The 19,217-nt window shown below is 42.4% G+C and overlaps 1 protein-coding gene across 4 annotated transcripts in view; it reads left to right on the forward strand.

Moving 5' to 3' along the window:
- CTCF (CCCTC-binding factor) overlaps positions 1–19,217 on the forward strand; it is a 336,042-nt gene that overhangs the window by 193,029 nt on the left and 123,796 nt on the right. For all 4 annotated transcript variants that reach the window (XM_033940988.1, XM_033940989.1, XM_033940990.1 and 1 more), the window contains exon 7: positions 9,074–9,234. In XM_033940988.1, the coding sequence (XP_033796879.1) occupies positions 9,074–9,234 (161 nt within the window). The remainder of the gene's footprint in view (positions 1–9,073; positions 9,235–19,217) is intronic.

The raw sequence follows: 19,217 nt of genomic DNA on the forward strand, positions 1-19,217 counted from the left end.
TTCTCACAACCCACCCACCTCCTCTGGTTGGCTTCTCTGCTAGCTATCTGAACTGAGGAGACGCACCCTGTGCTGGGTGGGAAGGCACTCATGCATGTGCGGTGCGGGCAATTTGAAACTTCGAGTTTTTTCAAGCAAGTCTGCTTGTGAGGCGTCTGCATCCGGGCTCCGTCGATGACGTCACCCTTATGTGAGAATAGCTGCCTGCTGTCCCTTGATAACACTGTTACAGTAAGTAACTGTGCTTTTTCGTAGCCTTCCCACGCCCACTTGACACCAAAACATCACTCTGCATCAATAAATTTAGTTACCCTATTCAATCTACAATAAAGATATTGGATGTAAGATTGGATCAGAGCCTAACCATGAAAGACCAGGTTGACTCCTTAATCAGAAAGAGTTTTTTCACTCTATGGAAGCTTCGGTCCATTAGAGCATATTTTGACATGTCAGATTTTAGAATTCTGGTACAATCCCTCGTTTTAAGTCAACTTGATTACTGTATTATCGCCTATTTGGCAATTGCCCAAAAGAATATGCGACGATTACAACTGGTGCAAAATGCACCGATTAATCTGATCTTCGGACTGAAAAAGTCCGATTATGTAACACCTTATTACCAACTACTGCATTGGCTGCTGATGGAGGCGCGTGTGAAGTTTAAGTTCGGTTGTTTTTGCTTTAAGGCGCTATTCGGTCTAGCTCCTAAATATTTAACTGACCTTTTCTCTTTCTCAGCCAACAGACATAAGAGAAGCTCACACTTGAACTTTGTTTCCCCTCCAGTTAGAAGATGTAAACATAAAAGACATCATCAACACCTTCTCTCACATCAGGCAGCACTATGGGGTAAAGATCTAGATCAATTGTTTACGCCTACTACGTATGGGGAATTTAGGAAATGCCTAAAAACATATCTGTTCCTGAAGTTTTTAGGCAGCTGACCTGTACAATTCTACTCCAAAATAACTGTTAATCTATACCTGCTAATCACTAGCTCTTAACTCTGTTTATTCCACTCAAGTTGTACCATCTTTTAATTATTGTAAACCGCATAGAACTTCACGATCCTGCGGTATATAAACTGTTATTATTATTATTATTATTAAAAGGGAGATGACAAGATGAGTGAGTACAGTGGTAGAAATGTGGTAATAGGGAGCAGGTAGAAGGGAATAGGAGACTGGGAAAGGAGTGAGATGGGAAATGGGAGAGCTTGGGACTGAGAGAAGATGGAGAATTGAGAGGTAGCTGAACATTTAAAAAGAAGAAGGGTGAGAAAGAAGGCAAGATTTGATTGGACAGAGGCAGAAAAGAAAAAGTTAAGAAAGCTGAAAGGGAAAAATCAATAAGTTGGAGATAGGCATAAGAAGGAAATGGAACAACAGAAGAGGAGAAAAAAATGGACAGCAGACACAGGAAAGAGAATTAGTTGAACATAATAGCTTTATTCTTCTTTACTGCCACAATCAGATGATTTCTAGGCGGTTTACACTGCAGAGAGCTGGGCAATCAGCGAAGTACAAATAGCAAAAGTACATGATAGATAAAAATACAAATAGCAAAAGAACAAGATAGACAAAAAGCAGAAAGAGAAACTGGGACCACAATGATGGAAAAACAAAACATCCAGACAACAAGGTAGAAAAAATTTTTATTTTGAATTTATTAACTGGAATATGTTAGCTTTGGGATATGTGCATCACAATTATTTTTGAATTCGGTGGTGTAGTCATATACAGCTGATTTTGAGGAGGGACTGGAGCCCAAAATTAGTGGATGGGCACCGAAGTTTCTCCCTGCCTGAGTGCAATTTATAAATACTTGAGCTAGTGGGGATTCCCAAGCCCTGCCAACTGAAGACATCTTCCTCCAGTCTGGCAACTCAAAATCTCCAAGCTTTGCAGCCAATGGCATTATCCTCAAGCTGCCCCTGCTTTCGTGCATGCATGAAACCCAAGGGGAGGAGGGAAGACAGCAGCTCTGCAATATTGCTGCCAGCTACAGAACTTGGGAAGTTGGAGGGGGAGGAGGTGGCTGTCAGTTGGTGAGGCTTGGGGATCCCTACTAGCTACAGCAGGGGGGAGATAATCATTTTGAGGGAGCCTAAGCTCAAAGTGGGAGGCCCAAAAAAGCAGTAATATTTACCCTGATTAAACGATCCTCCATGTTTGCTGCTGACAGCTGATTCAGCATCCCCGCTGTGATGAGGCTCACCTCTGAAGAGGCTCACTGTAGCTGTAATAGAAGTGAATGGGAGAACCAGGAGCGCGCATCCCTGCTCATCAGAGTGGCTGCTCCCACTGTCAGCGGTGCACATGGAGGAATCCTCAGTCAGGGTAAGTAGTACTGCTTTTTTGGGTTCCTCTCCACAGTGTCCCTTTAATGAAGGTTTATTAGATGCACACATCGTCTATATTAGTGATTGCAGATTTGGGACCTGCTCAACCTTTTTTTAGCTCATTGGCTAGTGTTAGTGTTTGTGCGACCCCAGAAAATTTTTTTAAGCGACCCAGGGAAGCCAAATGGTTGGACACCCCTGGTTTAAAAGGTTATTGGAACTCTCTCTATGTTCACTTTCAATAGACCTAAGGCTACAGAACCAATTGCTAGTCTCTTAATGTAGTAAACAGTATACAGTACTCCCCCGATATTCATGGAGGTTCTGTTCAAAAAACCACAAATACTGTTTTTCGCCTGTCAAAAGGCAGGAGAGGGTAACTGGAGCACCGGCGAGTGAAGAAAATCACTCGCGATATGCTCCGACCACCTCTTCCTGTTACTAAAGTAAGGGTACATCAATCAGGAGCTGCCACGCAGTTTGACACGCAGCTGCTTTAGTACAGGAAGAGGCAGTTGGAGAATGCTGCGAATTAGTGAGTCTCCGAACCGCAAATTCGCGGAGGAACACTGTACTAGTAGTATGGAACTGACTGACGATATTTAAAGACAGTTTTATGGTCAGAGTAGTATGTGTTTAAATTTCAGTATTTTTATCAGTTTAAATTGTTAAATGAATGACAATATGTGTTTAATTTCAGATGGTGTGGTGTAGGACTATATGATATCTGGTGAGGTGCATCATTTAGCAGCTCACCAGGGGTAAGATGCAGCAAGCTGTAGCTCTACTGCAAAATACTTCACAAAAAGTACTGTGGCATGCTATATTTGGTGAGCATGAAGATTATTACCAGGTTAAAATCCCTTTCGAAATGACAATCCTTTATAGAGGCCACCTACCCACACCTAAAAAATTTACCTGGTAGTGTAGTGCTCTGCTCCCCCCACACCCCCTCTAGATCCAAACATCTTTCCTCTAATAAAAAGTTATATCATTTGTGGCTAGTGGCACCCCTCCCTCCCTGATCCCTCCCCCAGCCTACCCAATGTACCTAACAAGAGAGGCAAAAATGATGTCTTGAAAAATGGCAGTGGGCATCACTCCTGCCTCTCCTGTTAGGTATATCAGGGGTGGAAGGGTGCTACTAGACACCAGGGGTTTGACATTTTTTTATTTTTTTATAAGTTTAGTATACTACAGGATAATCAGTCAGGCTTTCGGTCAGGTTTCAATACTAAAACAGTTATGGCTTCTCTGTTAGATTATCTTCACCAGTATTTAGTCAGGTACAAGCGCTTTGATTTTGCAATTAGATTTAAGTAGTGCTTTTGACCTGGTAGACCATAATATTCTTATTGACTGCCTGGAATCAATTGGTATCTCGGGAAATGTCTTAAATTGGTTTTGAGGTTTCCTGGGTAACAGATCTTATCGCTTGGTAAACTTATGCGGGGTCCCACAAGGCTTGCCTTTATCTCCCACCCTGTTCAATATTTACCTAGCACTACTGGGAAGTTTCCTACAAAGTTTAAAACTTAGGTTTTACATTTATGCCGACGATATCACCATAATCATCCCTCTAAATTGTTTGACAGTCAAAATAACAAATTCTATAGCATCCATTCTGAACCAAATTGAACGTTGGATGATCGATTTCAAATTGAAATTGAATCCTGAAAAAACAAAATTCTTTCTCGCAAGTCCTAATGACAAGATCAAAGAAACAATAGTCTATAAAAATAGTCTATAAAAATACTGGGAGTGACTATAGATTGACACCTTACCTTGGAACTGCATACAGACCTGATACTCAGGAAATGTTTCTCGGTTCTCTGGAAACTCCGAACCATTAAGAAATATTTTGATAATACTTCATTTCGCCTGCTAGTTCAGTCATCTATACTAAGTATCCTTGACTACTGTAATATAATCTATTTGGGCGCTTACAAGAAAATCTTTAAAAAACTAAGAGTGGTACAAAACACTGCAATCCAACTTTATTTTCGGTCTGAAAAAATAGGAGCACATTACCCCTTACTATCAAAAACTACTTGGGTTGCCTATTGAGGCTAGATTTTTATTTAAATTCGCATGTATTTGCTTTAAATCAATTTAGGGTATGTCTCCAGGTTACCTTGTTTCTCATTTTTCTTTATACCACGCTAATCAGCCCATACGTGGAGTTCACTTATTTACATACCCAATCGTGAAATCGTGTCGTTTTAGGAGATTTCTTGAGAGAACCCTTGGTTTTCAGGCAGCCAAAATGAATGCCTGGTTTGATAAAATCATGCCAGGAGTCTCATCCTATTACTTTTTTAGAAAATTATTAAAGACACAACTATTCGATAAATTTGTAACTTAAGCTTATGCTTTTATTATGCTTTATGTTTACATTTTCTATGAAACTGATGTATTTCTTATGAATTGTTTATCTGCTGATTGTTGAGCATTATTTGTTGTGAACCGCCTTGAACCATTCATGGTCTGGTGGTATTAAGAATAAATTATTAATTTGGAGGAAAAGGTCACTAGACTTCCAGGGAAATTTTTTCCAGGGTAGGTTGTTGTGCGCGCGTGTGTGTGTGTGTTGGGGGGGGAGGGGGAGGGGTTCAATGCAGTTATTCAGAGCATATGGTTTGGTTGAGCGGAGAAAGGAGGTGCCAATAGACACCCACTCCTCTCAACCAAACCTTATATGCTGCCTTGGAACCCAGCATTATTTTCCTGTGGTAGATGAATGGTCAAAGCTGCTTTTGTTGTTTAGATTGCTATCTTGCATGCTGCAGGATAGCAAATGCACCATATTTGCATTCATTTCAAGGCGATTATGATTAGAGTTTTCAGAAGACCCAAACTGAAACCCTTTTTTCATTTCTTTCCCGTGATAAAACAATATAAATTCCATGGTAACCATGCGGGAAGCTTTCTGCATCAGCCCTCAGGCTACTTATTTGACCAAGTTATTTGTGTGGTCCAGCTTACAGAATTTACAGTCATGTGGAAAAATTAGGACACCCCATGAAATATTCAGTTCTTTCTGAAATGTTCACATATCGATGTCAAATCTTTTTTTTATTTATCTCTGGAAAAGAAAGTGATGTAATTGCAGGTAAACAACAAAAATCTTCCTTGATTTGCTCACGAAATGAAAGCTATCCACAAAAATGTGTATTCTAACTGAAGAATAAATTAGGACAACCTATACCCTAATAGCTAGTGTTACCCCCTTTGGCTGAAATAACTGCAGTGAGACGCTTCTTGTAGCCATCTACCAGTCTCTGACATCGGTTTGAAGAAAGTTTAGGCCACTCCTCAATGCAGAATTCTTTCAACTGTGAGATGTCCTCTTTTCTGGTGTCCAAATAATTCAATTTTAGACTCATCTGTCCATAGAACACTATTCCAGAAGTACTGGTGTTTGTCTACGTTCTCTCTGGCAAACTTCAGTCTGGCCTCGATGTTTCTCTTAGAGAGCAAAGGTTTCCTCGTTGCATACCTTCCATGCAAGTTAAATTTGTGCAGTCTCTTTCTAACTGTAGAGGCATGCACTTTCACATCAACAGTAGCAAGAGCTTTGCTGTAGGTCCTGTGATGACATTTTAGGGTTTTTGGAGACTTCTTTTAGCATCTTGTGGTCTGCTCTGGGGGTCAACTTGCTTGGATGAACAGACCTGGGCTCCCCTCTATCACCTACATTATTCAACATTTACATAGCATCCTTAGGTCACCGACTACAAAAATTAAACTTAAAACACTACATATACGCAGACGATATATCCATCCTAATCCCCTTAAATGACATCTCAACTGAAATTATAGATATCCTTTCACACACAATGAGAGAAATCGAAAAATGGACCACCAACTTCAAACTGAAACTAAACACAGAGAAAACAAAAGTCTTCCTGGCAAGCCCCAATGACAAAATAACGAGAACATCTTTAAAAATAAACAGCCATGAATATTCGATTTCCAAAACTATAAAATTTCTGGGTATCACACTAGACACGCACTTGACCATTGTTGACCACACAAACTTAACAATAAAGAAATGCTTTTATACACTATGGAAGCTAAGGACTATTAAAAAATACTTTGACACAACAGCCTTCAGGTTACTGGTGCAATCGCTGATCCTATCCACCCTGGACTACTGCAACATCGTCTACCTGGTTTATCCCACTAAAAACAATAAAAAAACTGAGATTAGTACCAAACACTGCAGTTCGCTTAATCTTCGGACTGAGAAAATAAGACCACTACAAAAAACTGCACTGGCTACCAATGGAAGCGCGAATACAGTTCAAATTTGCATGCATCTGCTTCAAACAAATCTGGGGCCTAGCACCTTCCTACCTGCAAACACACTTTACTCTTCACAACCCCACTCGAACAACCAGAAATAAAAACTTCTTCGCCTATCCAAAAATTACTGGCTGCAAATACAAATCCTTCCTTGACAGAACCTTCATGTTCCAAGCTAACAGACAACAATCCTGGCTGGGAAACTACATAAATAAAACCAGACAGACCTACAACGCATTCCAAAAATCTATCAAAACCACTCTGTTTGACAAATTCATCACCTAACCAGACTGATCCGTGCTCTCTACGCATTTTTTCCCCCTACAAACCCGAAGCAATCTTCAGGCATTTCCTACCCCTCTCTCTTTTCCCTTCCCCTTACAACCCCTCTTATATTCCCTCCCAAACAACCCCTTTTCTTTTCTAACATTCCCCTCATGCATTTGTAATTCGCTGAATGACAAGCCTTCTTTCGATGTGAACCGCCTAGAAGTCGTCTGACTATGGCAGTATAGAAAAATAAAGTTATTATTATTATTATTGTTTGGAAAGTCCTCCACTTGTAAACTATTTTCCAGATTGTGGAATGGCTAATGTCAAATATTTCGAGATCTCTTAAATCCCTTGCCAGACTTAAAATCTGCTACAATCTTCTTTCTGAAGACCTCAGACAGATCTTTTGATCTCACCATGGAGTTAACTCTCATCACAGCAATCATGAGCACCATGTTACCCTCCTTTTGCAAGAAGCCCACTGGTTGCCAGTGGAACACAGAATCATTTACAAAATTCTTCTGTTAACATTTAACACCAGACAAAACAATCAACCTGAATTTATTAATAATCTTCTTACCCCTTATAATCCTTCTAAAACCCTAAGATCGACAGCTAATAACCTTTTCTCTATTCCGTCACTGAAGTATATAAATACAATGAGGTCTACTATCTTCTCTGTCACTTCCCCCTCTCTTTGGAATAGTATCCCAAATTACTTACGCCAGTGTTCTTCAACCACCAGTCCATGGACCAGTGCCGGTCCACAGAAATTTCCTGCCGGTCCACAAGGCCAGCACGTGCATCAGGCCCAAAACAGTGTTCTTCAACCACCAGTCCATGGTGCGATCGATGCGGCATTATCTTCGAGCCAGCTGCCTCTTCCTAACTGATTCAGTGCACAAAGCCACAGGCAGTGGCTCCTACGGGCATCCTGCGCCTGAACCGGAAGCCTTCTCTCTGACGTTGCAACGTCAGAGGGAAGACTTCCAGATGAGGCACGGGACGTGCAAGGTGCAATTAGTACTATTATGGGGGCGGGGTCTGGGGTGGAGATTGGGTAGAAATGGGCGGGGTCTGGCCCACGACTTAGCCCCGTGTTCTTCAACCGCCTGTCCACGGACCGATGCCAGTCCACAGAATAATTCTTTTATTTCTGCCGGTCCAAAGGTATAAAAAGGTTGAAAAACACTGACTTACGCGAAGAATCAATTCTTAATAATTTTAAGACAAAGCTAAAGACATTTCTCTTTCTTGATGCCTTCGAGACCTAACTGTCCTTTTAAGAGCTATTGAGTTCCACAATATTTATAGTAGCTCTTTCTATTGTTTTTTCCTTAATTGTTCTCTTTTACTTTGACTATTGTAGTTCTTGCCTTTTTACCTTTTGTTCCTGTTTGTCTTTGTTTTTAAAAGTCTTCGAAAGTTATTAAAAGTTACAGTTTGGTGACGCAATATCAGCTTAAACTTGTGCTAAAGTATGTTTTATGTTTTTATGAATTTGTACACTGCCTAGAAGGCTAATTGGGCGGTATAAGAAATTTTAAATAAACTTGAATTAAATGTGTGACGTTTAAGTGGGGCAAACCTCCTTCAAAATGCTGAGTAGCGATGATCTAATTGTGCGCACCTAATGTGATACACTTGTATGTGATTTGATCCACTTTAAGTGGGGGTGTCCTAATTCATTCCTCAATTAGAATACATATTTTTTTGGATATCTTTTGTTCCATGAGTAAATCAAGGAAAGTTTTTGTTGTTTACCTGCAATTAATCACTTTCTTTTCCAGAGATAGATAAAAAAAAAAAAAAAGATTTGACATTGATATGCGAACATTTCTTAAGAAAGAACTGAATATTTCATGGGGTGTCCTAATTTTTTCACATGACTATATATCTGCTTTCAATTAACTTTTTATGGTCACTGTGTCACTGAAAACTGACCTTCATACTTTCTTGATTTATACTGTCCAGGTTGCATCAGATTAGGCATTCTGATAATGGTACTGCAAGTTCAGGACAATTTTAATTTTGGTTTATATTATGTCTTAAGCCATTTAAATTCTCAGGCAATATACTTTACATCAGGGCTCTCTGGCTACAATTTTTAAGTAGAGCATTACAATTTCCTGTGGTTTGATTTTAATCTAGGTGTCCATTTAAGAAAACAACATTCCTACATTGAGCAGGGCAAGAAGTGTCGTTATTGTGATGCAGTATTCCACGAGCGTTATGCCCTAATTCAGCATCAGAAGTCTCACAAGAATGAGAAGCGTTTCAAGTGTGACCAGTGTGATTATGCCTGTAGACAGGTAAGCATGGACCCAGAATTGTGCCATAAAGATAAGGACTTCAAAATTATTTTTCTTATTTAGTTCTTTGTCAAGTAGCCACTTTAGAATTCCATGATAAAATCCTTGGCACTCTTCTGATTGTATTAAATGAAGTAGCTAGAAGATGCTACTGAGAAATGCTAGTTTTTTATTTGCACCCTTTTAAATTAGTAAATTATTCTCTTTTTCATTGAAAAGCAGGATTGAGTCATCACATAAGTGGGTGATGTCATCTGATGATACTGGGATGGAATAGATCTCCCAAAGCTCAGAATTAAGTGTAAAGTTCTGAGTTCTCATACATTAGTCTCCTTGGCACCTCAGTCCTTTTTCTGCTCTGCCAAATAGACATGAAAATAAAGCACTTCCATATTACAAAGGATTTTTCCTCTGTTTCCAATATTGTCTTGTAGTTGTCTCAAGCATATCGCTGGAATATAAAATAGATCAAATTGATAAACTGAAGTGCCCTCAGATCACCAGCACAAGAGTCCTGAAAGGGCTCAAAATATGAAATTGTTAGCCTGTTACTAGTAATTATTTAAAACTGTGGTGATACCTGACCATAGTGACCATAGTAATGCCAGCTTTTATAAAGGACTCCAGGAATGATAGAAAACTATAGAACAGCGAGTCTGAAAGAAAATTAATTACTATGTGGATAGACATGGCTTAATGGAAATTCTGGTATGTCCCTTTCAGATTCTATACTTGAGGTGTTTAGTCTGTAGTCGCGATCCAGAGTTTGCAGAAATCCAACACTTTTTTCACCACCTACAGTTTTAGTTTCTGCAAGTAATACATGCAGAAGTCTTTCTGCTCAGTTCTGCATCCTTTTCTTATTCTTGGCAATTTCAAGTTCATTTGCAGTGGCTTCAGTGCCTTGTGACCCCTTGTGGTAGTCTTTTGCCCGAGGAATGGAAGCAGTTCTGTGGAGCCGGACTGTTGCTTCGGTGGATCTGTGGGGCCAGCCTGCTGTGTGCCACCTTGCTCGGGCTTAGGTCCATCCCCCTGGGAGCTTGCTTGCCTTCTGACTGTGTCAGAGGTTAAGTGCAGGCTGGATGCATCCTGAGTAACAGCCCTCGGGGTTTCAGGGCAAAGGCTGTGTTTCCTGCCCTTGATCGTGTGGAGATGTTCCGAGGGGTTGGAGATCTCAGTCTAGGTCCGTCCAACTGACAGTCTGAAGATCTAGAAGATTGATCCTTTTGGAGCTTTTCTGAGGCAGACAAATCTTTTTCTCCCGTCAGCTACAGTGAAAAATGCTAGCCAGCAAGGCACTTCAATGATTGTGAATACACCTCCATTGTTTCCTATGGGAGAATCAGGAGTGGTCTGTAAATCTGATTTTTTTTTTAGGTGTTTGAGGGTAGGGTTCAGGTCTCTCACCCCCCCCAGACTCCAAATCGCTATTTTTTAAGTTTGGAATTTCTGTTTTTTTGCCATTCTTAGCGTTCATAAACTACTAAAGATCACAGAAAGAGGAAGACAGGCAAAAATATCTGGAAAAGTTAAGAGAGGCTGGTTGTGTAGTCAGGAAAACAAAGATGCAAATGGAGGAAAAAAATAGCTGACACGGCAAAACAGGGAGACAAGACATTATTTTAAATATATTAGTGATAGGAAGAAGTGCAAAAGTGACATTATGAGACTCAAAGGAATATGTAGAAGCTGATAAAGAAAAGGCCAAATTGCTTAACAAATATTTTTGGTCTGTGTTCACGGCTGAAGTGCCAGGAGCAGGACCGCAGAAGACGAACGTGAATAGGGATGGAGGAGTAATAGACCCTGATCGATTTTCAGAGGGTTGTGTTCGTGAGGAACTATCTAAAATAAAGTAAACAAAGCGATAGGGTCGAATGATGTACATCCTAGGGTGCTGAATGAACTTAGGGAAGTACTGGTAGCTCCACTGATTGACCTTTTCAACAAGTCTCTAGAGTAGGGAGTGGTATCAGAGGACTGGAGAAGAGCGGATGTGGTCCCACTCCACAAAAGTGGAAGTAGGGAAATCTAATTTCTGTGGTAAGCAAATTAATGGAAACACTTTTAAAACAGAGAATGGTGAAGTTTCTGGAATCCTGTGGATTACAGGACCAGGGGCAACATGGATTCACTAGAGGTAGGTCTTGGACAAATCTGATCAATTTCTATAACTGGGTGACCAAAGAATTGGATAGAGGGAGTGCGCTAGATGTGATTTATTTAGATTTTAGCAAAACCTTTGACAGTGTTCCATAGACATCTAATAAAGAAACTGAGTGCCCTCGGGATGGGTCCCAAAGTGACAGGCTGGGTCAAGAATTGGATAAGTGGAAGGTGACGGAGGGAGATCGCTCTGAGGCAATGGATGTTACCAGTGGTGTACCTCAAAGGTCTGTTCTTGGGCCTGTTCTTTTTAACATTTTTATAAACGATATTACTGAAGGGTTGTCGGGTAAGATTTGCCTCTTTGAGGATGATACCAAAATCTGCAATAGAGTAGACACGCTGGATGGTGTGAATAGCATGAAGAAAGACCTGGTGAAGCTTGAAGAATGGTCTGAAATTTGTCAGCTAAAATTTAATGCTAAGAAATGCAAGGTCATTCATTTGGGCTACAAAAACTCGAGAGGTATGCAAGAGCTAACTGATATGATATGGTTTCCAAAACTGTAGCTCCACCAGAGTCCATGAGAAGTAAGACGTAGAGAGAAACCAATCATGGTTATGCCGCATGTGACAGGCCTCTACAAATCTCCGCAAAGGCAACAATCTCAGTCCACCCCCAGCTATTGGCAAAGGAAGGCATGGACGACCAACCAACCAAAGAAACCCACATATCATTTTTTCCACGTTCTGGAAAGGGACAGGGACAACATTTGATGAACATACAGCCATTGAGGAAGTACCATCATATTATAAAGAGCAATACGTCCCATCAAAGAAATGGGAAAATGTTGCCAAATTAGGAAGCGTGATTTGGTCTTGTCCAACAAGGGCTGTATATTAAAATCCTGTAGTTTAGTGATATCCTGCGGAATAGTAATTCCCAAATATACAACTTTCCCAGGAGCCCAGGTTTATGGGATGGGACCAGTCCTTTGTGCTGGCAAAATCGTTGGAACGAGAGGACTACTGATTTCTGATAGTTCAATAATAAACCAGAGTAGAAACCATACTCAGCCAAGGCATCAAGCAGATGAGGCAAAGAATGCTCTGGGTTTGTCAAGATAAGCATCAAATCATCCACAAATGTCAGGGCTTTCAATTCATGATCTGCAATATGGAGGCCAGTGATATGGATATCTCGCTTCATAGTTCTCAATAAATGTTCCAGGTATAAAAGGAACAGTTACAGGGAGAGGGACATCCCTGACGGGTCCCTTGCGAGATAGCAAAGGGGGTGGAATTAGTCCTGTTGATTAGTATTGACGCACGAGGGCCAGCATATAAAGTGTGCAAACTATCCATGAACCAACCAGATACTCCCCTGTGAGACATCGCAGGGAAGAGGAAGGACCATTCCACTTGGTCGAAGGCCTTTTCTGTATCCAGACTGGCCAACAACTCTGATGTTGCAGTTACCTGACCACCACCAGCACCACCAAAACTTTACGCACATTCAGTACGGATTGGCAGCCACGTACAAAGCCAACTAGTCCTCCCTCATAAGTAGGGGTAAGTGAGAGGCCAATCTATCTGCCAACACCCGCACAAAAAATCTTAAGATCAACGTTGAGCAGGGAAATGGGACGATAAGATTCAACATACAGAGGATCTTTTCCTGGTTTTGGAATCAAGATTATTAAGGGCGGCTGTGGCACCTGGAGGAAATGATGTCATCTATACAAATATTAAAGTAGTGCACCAGCACACCCAGAAAGTGGTAAAGAAATGGTTTATTATAATCTGCTGTAAACCCGTTGGGTCCGGGCACCTTGCATGTAGATAAAGATTTGATAACCTGTTGGAATTTCCACCACTCTCAAAGGTGCATTCAATGTGTCTAACATCTGTGGGGTTAAACGCAGTAAAGAAGCGTCGTCATGATGCGCCTATACCAAAGATGGCTGAGAAGGTGAATCGGCCATATACAGGGAAAAGTAGTCAGAGAAGGTTTGAGAGATCTTATCAGATGCATTAGTAATGGTCCCATCAGGTGAACGAATGGAATGAACCAACCGAGGCCCATTCCAAGCCTTAGTGAGTCGTGCAAGAAAGCGCCCGGGACGGTTCCCAAAATGAAAGAATCTAAATTTTCTATAGATTGTGCTACGCTTAGTCTGCTTGTGCAGCAGAGTGTTCAAAGCTACCTGCGCAGCCAGCATACATTCCTTATGCGCAGCTGTAGGGTGACGAAGATAGGTTGTCTTAGCATGTTGAAACTGGCATTTGAGAGAGATAATTTTAGCAGCAATATGGCGGTTCCGCGCAGCAATGTAAGCAATGATGTCCCTACAAAGAACCACCTTAAAGGCTTCCCAGTAAAGGACCGGGTCAGTAGCATGTTCAGCATTAAAATGTGCATAATCTGCCCATCGCTCCACCAGATACTGTTGAAAATGAGGATCATTATATGGATAAGCAAGAAAGCGCCAACCGCCACCTCTGCGGTTCCCTACCTCCATATCCACAAGTACCATAACATGATCAGAAATTGCCTGCAGGCCAATATCAGACGAAAGAACCCGAGAGAACAATGATTGTGATATAAGAATGTAATCTATATGGGACCAAGTAGAGTGGGAGTGGGAGAGATGCGTATAATCTTTTTCAGTGGGGTGTAACAGTCTCCAAGTGTCATCTAAATCCAGAGTAGAGCATAAGTAGGGAGCATAAGCAACCTTCAATTCCTTATGAGGAATTAAAGGCTACTGACCTGGAGAAGACCTATCTAGGGAAGGATTGAGCACTTGATTCAAATCCCCTGCCAAGATCAGGGGACCGGCATCGGGTCCCAAAGCAGTCTTAACCAGGGATGGGAAGAAAGCATGCTCATAAGTAGTGGGAGCATACACTACTAGTAGATTAAAACTGAATGTGCTCAGTCACCTGCAGGAGCACAAAACGGCCATAGGAATCTTTCAAAGCATCAACTTTAAAGCAAATTGAATCATAGATGACTGAGTTCAAACTGAAACTCAACGCTGAAAAAACCAAATTGTTCCTAGCGAGCCCGAACAACAAAATCAAAGATACTTCAATTTCCCTATTGCCGATTCCATAAAAATTCTGGGATTGACTCTGGACCATTACCTCACCCTAGATATTCACACAGAGTTACTGATCAAAAAAGGCTTCTCAACACTATGGAAACTAAGAACCATCAGAAAGTACTTTGACGCAGCATCATTCCGCTTACTGGTGCAATCCTCCATTTTAAGCCTGCTCGACTATTGCAACATCATTTATCTGGGGTCTCTTAAGAAAACCATTCAAAGACTCCGAATCATACAAAATTCGGCAGTGCGACTGATTTTTGGTATAAAAAAATGGGATCACATAGCCCCCTACTACCAAAAACTTCATTGGCTGCCCCTAGAAGCAAGAGTGTTGTTCAAATTTGCCTACCTATGTTTAAAATCTATTCTTGATATGGCCCCCCTATACCTGGTCTCCCATTTTAAATTGGATTGTTCCACCAGGCCTACACGCAGAATACATACGTTTAGCCACCCTACAATAAAAACCTGCCGATACAAAAGATTCCTTGACAGAACTCTTGCTTTCCAAGCAAGTCAACAGACCGGCTGGCTAGGCAACATCATCAAGCACTCCTCATCCTATCTCAGCTTTAGAAAACTAGTTAAAATCAACCTGTTTAACTGATTTGTAACCAAGAACTCTTAAAGCCTTATCCCTGTATACTACTTACATGTACTCGATGTCCCTACATTGTGACTTTAACTCTGTCTCTCTCCCTCCCTACAAATATTCATGTATTCAAAGACTTCATTGTTATTTTTTCGCTGATTGTCCAGCTCTTCTTATTGTAAACCGCCTTGAACTACTATGGCTTTGGCGGTATATAAAAATAAAATTATTATTTAGTTTGAGATAGTAGACGTTTACTAATAAGCACCGCTACCCCTCCCCCTTTCTTTCAAGTAGTGGAGGAATAGTAAACCTCTCCCACCCAACCAGTTTTGAGCTTCATGTGTTCTACATTTACATCCCCCATCCTCCAACTCCCCCACTATCGAACCCCACAATTTTTTCCAGTGACTCCAAAGCATTGGAGGAAAAAATAGAGAGATCACATGGAATAAGCCAAAGAGAGACCCCCCCAGATCTCCCCTCACAGTGTGATTACAAAACAGTAACTCAAAGTTAACCCAAATGGAAGTCCAACATAGCAAAGCCCGCGAGTGAAAGAGGATGCCATTAAGCGGGTATCCAAAGCGCACAAACAGTGCGATTAGTAAGTGCCAAGCATCGAAAGGCAACCGTACAGCAACGTAGCAGCCAAAGCAACAGTCAAATAGAAAAGCCAATCCAAAGTTGACAAGATTAGAATCCAGCCCAATTAAGAGGGGCTACGATAATGAAGCAAACCAGGTGTGTGCGCCTTTTCCACAAAGTGAAAAGCTCGCCAGCTGCCCTCAATGTTCACCTTCAGTTGGGATGGATAGAGACGCATGAAGCGCATCTTGCATTCCACCAAGCTGGTGCATACTTCGTGACAGGCCCGGCAACGATCAGATAGGGCCTGAGAGTAATCCTGGAAGATCTGGGTGGATAAATTTTCATAATGAAGATCTTCACGCTTCATCTTGGAGCGATGCAAAATTTCAGCTTTTTGCAATAACTGGTCGCAGCCTAGTTCCCCCTTCATGTCTCCGACCCAAGCATTGAGCAGGCTCAATCCGATATGATTTACAATCCCCAAGTGGAGGAACTTGCTCAGATAACCAGTCTACCAAGACTAATGGGAGCTGGGCATCAGAAAGAGTTTCTGGAAATCCCACAAAGCAAAGATTATCTCGCCTCGATCTATTTTCCAGATCGTCAATTTTATCCCTGGCAATCCCGCACTTGTTTCTGTAGTTGGGCGACCTCAGATTGAGAAGTTTGAGATAAGTTCTCCAGGTCGGAGACACCACTTCCAGCTCACTAGTGTGTTTGGCAATATCAGAGCATACTCCATGAAGAGAGATAAGTTGTTCCGTGATCGATTTAAAACAGGAGTCCAGTGCACCTACAACTGCCGCAGTAATTTCATCTTTTAAGGTGAATAAAGAACTGTCCAGTTTTTGAGGGGAGCTAGGCGCCATCTTTTCTTCTGCGGCCTTCATGTGCACAGATTTGTCCTTTTTTAGAGATTCTAGATGCCATCAATTCTGAAGATTTTAGGATATATTTGTCCTTAGGGCGAAGATACTCACTGCTGCAATGTCGAAAAAGATAAAAAATGAAGAGAATGCAGGATGATCGGGGATTCGAGGGGGGGGGGGCCCTCCAGGCAGCGCCAGGCAGACACTCAAGGCATCACGTGGTCTCTCTAGCCTCTTCCATTCTTAAGCAGGTGACAAAATGCTCAGCTAGCCTGGTGGGGTGGCCTTCTTTATTTTGGGGGCTTTGCACAGCTGCTAGCTCCATGCACCTAGCTGCGAATCCTCCGCAGCCTAAGAAATGCAAAGTTAAGTCATCTAAGGGGGTGACTCTATGCCCCAGGAGCTGGAGGCTTCCTTAGAATTTATGAAACATTTGTGGAATGAGTTTTAAAGCTGATGTCCTTCCCCCTTGCAGGCCCGCTCCGCCTCAGATACATCTTTCAGTGGTGTTACATCTGTGGACACATCCTCGATTCAGTCAGCTGCTGTTCTTGAACTGCCTGATCCTGATCTGGGAGATCCTTATGATGATGACCAGCTTGCTGACCCCTTATTTACAGACGCATTGCTTCCCGGGACTGGGATCCAGGGACTATGTACTGGATCTGCAGATCCCTCAGGGGGTTTTGGAACCTGGGGACAATCCCATGATTCTGCATTTATTTAAGTCTGCGGCTTTGCCAGTTCTTGTTTCAGAGTCTTTGTAGGAGTTGAATTTAGTCACTCAGCCGGCTCTGTCCACCACATCCTCCTGACTATGTGGTTTGTGCTTGCAGTCTGCTACCTTTCCCTGACACGAGCGTTCTAATCTTGGAGCAGTATGACTCTCCGGAAGGTGCTCTTAGGATAGCAAGAGCCATGTCTCACTTGTGTCCTCTAGGACAGGAGTGCCACCAACATCTAGGTCAGCCTAGGGTGGATTCTTTTTGCACAGGTGATTAAGCACACCTCTCTACCCAGTGAAGGTGATGTTTAAAGATATGCAGGATCGCTGTGTGGATGTGGTCTTCAGAGACTCTGATGCAGCTGCTTTAGGCATAAAAGCGGCTTCGGCAGCATCCTTTGTCACACATGCCTGTCTCCCTCGACTGTGCATGCTGGAGAGTGAGGCAGTGGATCCTTCCCCTCAACTTCTTTTGGCAAGATAAGATTATGTTGCTGATGCAGTGTATGACCTTATGTGGGTTTTGGCAAAAGTGTCGGTGTATTCCATTTCTGCCTGCAGGATGCTCTGTATCAGACAATGGGCTGGTGATTCCACTTTCAAGGCTACTTTGGCTAGACTTCCCTTTAAGGGCAGTTATTGTTTGGCAAGGGCCTGGATGACCTCAGGAATTCTGTGGTGGATTGTTGCCCAAAGACCCTGCCGGATAGCAGACCTAGGACCTCTAGAGCAGGGGTGCCCAATAGGTCGATCGCGATCGACGGGTAGCTCGCCAAGGCAAAGTGAGTCGATCACCCAGGACTCACTTTGCCTTGGCGATCTATCGGGCCGATCAGTCTTCCTCTCCCCGACGTCAATTCTGCCGTCGGAGAGGAAGTTCGGGCCAGCCAATTGCTGCCTGGCTGGGCGGAACTTCCTCTCCGACGGCAGAATTGACATCGGGGAGAGGAATGCTGGTCGGCCGGAAGCAGGGAGAGCATGGGGCGGCGTTGGCTTTGGAGCCTGTTATCCATTGGTGGCGGTTTGGGTCCTGTTCCCCGATGGCAGCGGCAATGGCAGTGGCTTGGGGAAGGGCAGGAAAAAGAAAGAAAGGGGGCTGGCAGGGAGACAGAAGGAAAGAAGAGAAGCAGAAAAAAAAAGAAAGGGAGGCAGAGAGAAAGAAAGGGCAGGGAGAGAGGAAGGAAAAGTTGGGGGAGGGAATGAGGTCTGGAGGAGAGGAAGCATACAGGCTAAAAGAAGGGAAGAAAGATTGGATGCACAGTCAGAAGAAGAAAGTGCAACCAGAGACTCATGAAATCACCAGACAAGGTAGGAAAAATGATTTTATTTTAAATTTAGTGATAAAAATGTGTCTGAATTTATATCTGCTGTCTATATTTTACAATATGGTCCCCTTTTACTAAACCACAATAGTGGTTTTTAGCGCAGGGAGCCTATGAGCATCGAGAGCAGCGCTGGGCATTCAGCGCAGCTCCCTGCGCTAAAAACTGCTATTGTGGTTTAGTAAAAAGGGAGGGGGGTGGGTATTTGTCTATTTTTGTATGGTTGTTACTGAGGTGACAGTGCATAGAGTCATCTGCTTTGACCTCTTTGAAAAAACCCCGGAATAGGAATGATAATTAACAATTCTATGCGTACAGTGTACGTTGTGTTGTTTTTTTTATTTTATTGTTGGTAGATCATTTTGACTTGGTCATTTTAAAAGTAGCTCGCGAGTCAAAAAAGTGTGGGCACCCCTGCTCTAGAGGTTCTGGTTGCTCTAATTTTCATGGCTTACGCCAATCCCGCCCATATGCGAGTGCCATGTTGCAGAAATTTTCTCAGGGCTCCAGGCAACGGTATGCTGGCTACAGGCAATCCCAGCCCTCCACCTCCCATTCTGCGCCGTCTACCAAAGAGGCACAATGATGCCAGGCTGGGGGATGCCCCTCTACAGATATAGGGTAGACTCTCGGCAGGATGCCCGCCTGGGTTCGCATTTCATC

Source organism: Geotrypetes seraphini, chromosome 4 (assembly GCF_902459505.1).
Source record: "Geotrypetes seraphini chromosome 4, aGeoSer1.1, whole genome shotgun sequence".
Taxonomy (NCBI): domain Eukaryota; kingdom Metazoa; phylum Chordata; class Amphibia; order Gymnophiona; family Dermophiidae; genus Geotrypetes; species Geotrypetes seraphini.